This window comes from Salmo salar, chromosome 09 (assembly GCF_965601325.2).
Source record: "Salmo salar chromosome 09, fSalSal1, whole genome shotgun sequence".
In the NCBI taxonomy this organism is placed as follows: domain Eukaryota; kingdom Metazoa; phylum Chordata; class Actinopteri; order Salmoniformes; family Salmonidae; genus Salmo; species Salmo salar.
This window is the reverse complement of record NC_138299.1, coordinates 18,701,352-18,706,664: the sequence shown is the minus strand read 5'-3', so window position 1 is coordinate 18,706,664 and position 5,313 is coordinate 18,701,352. Positions and strand designations below refer to the sequence as shown.

The 5,313-nt window shown below is 39.5% G+C and overlaps 1 protein-coding gene across 1 annotated transcript; it reads right to left on the bottom strand.

Annotated features, from left to right (window-relative positions):
• Positions 1 to 1,953: 1,953 nt before the first annotated feature.
• Positions 1,954 to 5,044, bottom strand: LOC145857999 (trypsin). The gene is made up of 5 exons (XM_082955643.1): positions 4,958 to 5,044; positions 4,641 to 4,836; positions 2,660 to 2,895; positions 2,445 to 2,584; positions 1,954 to 2,161 (listed from the first exon to the last, which is right to left on the bottom strand). The coding sequence occupies exons 1-5, from the start codon at positions 4,995 to 4,997 to the stop codon at positions 2,006 to 2,008; spliced, it is 768 nt and encodes a 255-aa protein (XP_082811769.1). The 5' UTR covers positions 4,998 to 5,044; the 3' UTR covers positions 1,954 to 2,005.
• Positions 5,045 to 5,313: the final 269 nt, after the last annotated feature.

Below are 5,313 nucleotides of genomic sequence, written 5' to 3'. Positions count from 1 at the left end.
AGTGGTGTGTGGGCTGTGCTTTAGCGAAGTGGGTGGGGTTATACCCTGCCTGTTTGGCCCTGTCCGGGGGTATCGTCGGATGGGGCCACAGTGTCTCTCGACCCCTCCTGTCTCAGCCTCCAGTATTTATGCTGCAATAGTTTATGTGTCGGGGGGCTAGGTCAGACTGTTATATCTGGAGTATTTCTCCTGTCTTATCCTTATCCTGTGTGATGTATGCTCTCTCTAATTATCTCTTTCTCTCTTTCTTTCTTTCTTTCTTTCTTTCTTTCTTTCTTTCTTTCTTTCTTTCTTTCTTTCTTTCTTTCTTTCTTTCTCTCGGAGGACCTGAGCCCTAGGACCATAACTCAGGACTACCTGGCCTGATGACTCCTTGCTGTCCCCAGTCCACCTGGTCGTGCTGCTGCTCCAGTTTCAACTGTTCTGCCTGCGACTATGGAACTCAGACCTGTTCACCGGACGTGCTACCTGTCCCAGACCTGCTGTTTTCATCTCTCTAGAGACAGCAGGAGCAGTAGAGATGCTCTGAGTGATCGGCTATGAAATGCCAACTGACATTTACTCCTGAGGTGCTGACCTGTTGCACCCTCTACAACCACTGTGATTATTATTATTTGACCCTGCTGGTCATCTGTGAACATTTGAACATTTTGGCCATGTTCTGTTATAATCTCCCCCTGGCACTGCCAGAAGAGGACTGGCCACCCCTCCTAGCCTGGTTCCTCTCTAGGTTTCTTCCTAGGTACCGGCCTTTCCAGGGTTTTTTTCCTAGCCACCGTGCTTCTACACCTACATTGCTTGCTGTTTGGGGTTTTAGGCTGGTTTTCTGTACAGCACTTTGTGACATCAGCTGATGTAATAAGGGCTTTATATATACATTTTATTGATTGATTGATTTGGCATTACTCCAATCACATCACATCGAGAGTCAAACGTCACTGACATAAACTGGTTGTGTTGTTGTCCTCTGGTGGCTAGCTAGCTAAAATGATCCCCTTCCTAAATTGGCCATGGTGGAGATAGGGATTTGGACTAGTGGTTTTACTTAATCCTCCATGCTAGCCAATGATTATAATGCCAATTCTGATCCAACCACAAACTCATACATTGTGCCCCTGGCCTGAGATAATGGGAGTTCAATATGTAGCTAGATGTTAACTAGCTAACGTTGCCCATGAAAGGAAGTTAGGCTAGCGAGCAAGATTTTTTGTCAAGTAGCCTAGGACAACAAAACATGAACGTGTGTACTGTATGTCAGAGTGATAGAGCGTTTCTTCTACATGAAAGAGAGGAGGATGGCATTGGCGTTTCTCTACAGGTAGGGTGAGTCAACATGTTTTTTCTACTTGCACAAACGCCACACACCCACAGAAATCCCAATCACGCATTAACAACCACATCATATTTAGCTTACGTTGATTGTAATAAATCGTTTTTGGTATCTTTTAGTTGTCACTGTATTAGACTAAGCAGAGGTGATTTGATGTTGTTGAAATGTTGAAGTTGATGGTGCTGGAACAGTGGAGGCAGCTCCTGTTTTCTTTGCGACTTGCAGTAACTCTCCGTGGTTCCAAATCAATAGTTGTTTAGTGAAAATGTTGGAAACATTAACTTGCTTGACCATGCTGTAGGTCATGTAACCGTTTGTTACATGCAATATGCTTTGTGGACTTCCCCAGACAGAGGTTGCTCTCCGGTTTTGTGATGAAACAAAGGTGTGGTTGAATTTATTCTGACACTGTGTCTTCTTATTGTCTCGGCCTTTGGCTTATATATCACGGTCGGAAGGCATATGAACTAACAGGTTATAGAGCAAACACAATTATCACAACACATAGGATGGAATATTACTTTTTTTAACCCACGCACCGCTACTGGCTTTCTGCCGAAACACTACAATCCTGCTAGACCGTGTACATACAAAGAGGCAAAGAATATTCCAGGACTCACTCATTCTTAAGGAGATCTGAGAACACCTTTTAATTGGAGTACATCATTTGTTTACTCAATTATTATCTTTATTGATTTCTCCTATTATCCATTCTCGGTACTTGCAAACATCCATGAAGTTGATTGGAACTTTACACTCTGTTTTACTACCCCGTGAGGTCACACCATACAGGAGGCCATCTTTGTTCATCAGACTTCCTCCAGAGTCCCCCTGTGTGAGGTACAGAAGAATAAACACAAATATTGTATATTTAATGCAATGGGCCTACATTAAGAAGTACAACAAATAGTTTGTATGCCAACAGCACTAATCACATTCAGTAATCAACTCTTCATTTCATAAAGTAATGATAAAAGCTTATGAAGGTTGTTCGATTGACTTTTACTGTAAATATAATTTGATAAGCTAGTCACCCACCACTGTTATTTTTGGGGCAGAAATTATATGTAACTAGGCAGGGAATTGTAAGCGTGTGAATTGAAATCAGTCTTACATGGCAGGCGTCTATCTTCCCTAGACCTGCTGCGCAGAATCGCATTTGAATTTTGGTTTGAGCATCTGTTGTGGTGCCACAGTCAGTGACTTGGAGGTCTCCTGATTTTGAACACTGTAGTTTCTCTGGCTTTGTGCCATCTGTGGAGTTAGAGAAAATGATATAATACCTGCAAATAGGTTCTTGTGCATCACTCAACTCTGTGTGTAATTCACCTTCTGTGTAACTCCAGCCTGCAATTCTCACATTCTCCTTCAACTCAGGTGTCTTGCATGTAGAAGGAGGAAGGTGAATGGTAGTGAACTGAGTGTATGCCATAGGCAGCTTCAGCAGCATGATGTCATGAGTGACTTGTCTGTCTATATAACGGCGTATGTTTTCATCAGGAATCTGGACCTCTTCTGGTAAAGGTGTTCCACCTGGATGTGCACCCAGTATCGCTGTTATAGTACTAAAGGGAATACGTATAAAGAGACAGTTTGTGTATCACTGTTACCTTGGGTTATAAAAGATCAGTTAGAGTTTCTCAATCATGCACAAGCATTTTTTGGAACAATGTTGCCCATTTTCAAACAGACACAGAACTCTGTAGCCTTTTGCAAAACAGTAAATGTATATTTAAAATGTAGTTGCCTTCTCAAAAAGCAAATACATCATCAAAACTATTCTGCCAAAATTGCAAATACATTCATCCAAAGAACATGACTGCCTGCAAAAAGATTATCACAACCATATATACCTTTTGCCTCAAGTTGCCTCACATTTAATCAATAGATTTTATTTGCAGTCACTAAATCTTGATCAAAATACAACTATAAAAGATGCAGAATTATGGGCAAATACTCACCTTTTATGCATATTTTACCAAACAATTTCATACACATCAAATTATATATCTTTCCTGATAAAAAATAACATGGAAAATAAGTACATTGTGTGCAGCATTCATTCATTGGTATGATCACAATCCAATGTATTCAATACGTAGGCTACTCTGCTGACAGGTTTGTAGACTTTCCACCACCAAGCAGAAAGCCAAACCCCAGTAGAAATAAGGACAGGTGAGTACAGTGGAGAACTGCTGATATGAATGGATAGGCCTCAACCATCACCAAAGCAAAGCTCGTAATGGAAGGTCACAATGAAGAAGATGATGAGTTACAGTTTCTCAATTGCGTACAAGCATTTCTTGGAACAATGTTGATTTTCAAAACCGTGTTCTAAAGACACATAACTCTGTGGTCTTTTGCAAAACAATAAACACATTTTTAAAATGTAGGTGCTTTCTCAAAACATAAATATATTCATCAAAAGATGCAGCATTATAGGAAATTAGAAATGACTCTCCTTTTAAGCTTATTTCACCAAACAATTGAATACACATGAAAATAAATATAATTCCTGATCAAAAAGAAAATGGAAAAAAGGCACATTGTGTGCAGGATTCATTCATCAGTATCATCGCAATCCAATTCCATTACATGTATTCAGTACAAAGTCTGCTCATAGGTTTGAAGACTTTCTATCTGCAAGCTGAAACACAATCCAATATAGAAATAAGGAAAGGTGAATACACTGGAAGAACACAACTGGTATGAATGTAGGTCTCAATCCACACTAAAGCAAAGCTCTGTAATGGATGGTCACAATGTTGGAGAGGATGACAACTAAGTTCCCAAAGTTACTTAGAAGTAGAAGTAACCCAACTTCATTTTCTGCATGTCCACAATATTGTAAAAAATCATAATACTTTGACAGTCCTCGTTGCCTAGCTCGTTCCCTATATTGTACCTGATGTCACACTGATAGAGCCATTTCAAATGTTGTGCACCAGTATTTACTGACTGTCGGAAACAGTGAACACATCTGTAACCGATTCTCTTCTGATGAAAAGCAATCTGTTCATATTCTGGGAACAAAACACTTTACAGGGAATTTTGTATTCATTTATGACATATTTTTTTTTTAAAGGGGTCTGACGAATTCTATCAAGGTACAAATGCAATAAATAATCAGATATTCTGCAAATGTATGTCACGCTTTTAATTATTGTTGTTCTGAAATAGGGCCGTTCCAAAAACCGCTTTTATGCGATTGAGAAAAACAAATGAATTAAATGACATAATTAACCCATATCACCCTATGCCAATATAAAACATTAATCTTCCTGTAGGTCACATTTAGCATTCACTTTACCTCCCAAAGCTAGTGCAGTGCTCAGCTGTAAGGATCCATTTCTCATGAATGAGAGAGCCACCACATTCTTGTGTCTCCATTTTTCCTAAAGCCTCTATCAATCTCGTGGCCTTGAGTTTCACATAGTGCTTAGCATAATTGTCATCGCAAGGTTCCCCTCCAAGCATTCTCTTGTGAGAATCCCCCGAAGTAATGCCTGGGAGAGAAGAAGAGAATGGAAGGAGGGGTAAAGAATGTACAGTATGTGGTGGAAAGGCAAAGGTTCTTTGACATACAACTACAATAATGCAAAACATTTCAAATAAGTAAATCCTTACCAGCCAAGAGTAAAATGAACAGGAAAATGCAACCCCTCATAATGACTTGTCGTCCTGATGGCACTCTTCTTCCTTTTTGTTCCTTTTATTCCTTGCAACCTCAACAGTTATTCAAAACATATCTCGCCTTCAAATCACACACTGACCAATGAGCTTTAAGTATTTTAATCAATTCAACTCTATTGGCTGCTTATTTTGTGTAAGTACATCAGCTCATTTGAAATCTGATGTAAGTAAGTATATTTGCATTATATTTGAGTACAACTTCAGATATGAAGTTATGTCTTTTTCCATATGAGTATGGGTTGAGTGGCTCAAAAGGATCCCAAGGCATGAATATAATGTAGCGAATCATT

Excerpts from the sequence above, each read along its gene's own strand:
- LOC145857999 (XM_082955643.1), bottom strand. The coding sequence starts at position 4,997 with ATGAGGGGTTGCATTTTCCTGTTCATTTTACTCTTGGCTG. Across the intron at positions 2,896-4,640 it reads CACTGCACTAGCTTTGGGAG|TACTATAACAGCGATACTGG; the intron begins GTAAAGTGAATG and ends TATTCCCTTTAG. Across the intron at positions 2,585-2,659 it reads AGGCTGGAGTTACACAGAAG|ATGGCACAAAGCCAGAGAAA; the intron begins GTGAATTACACA and ends CTAACTCCACAG.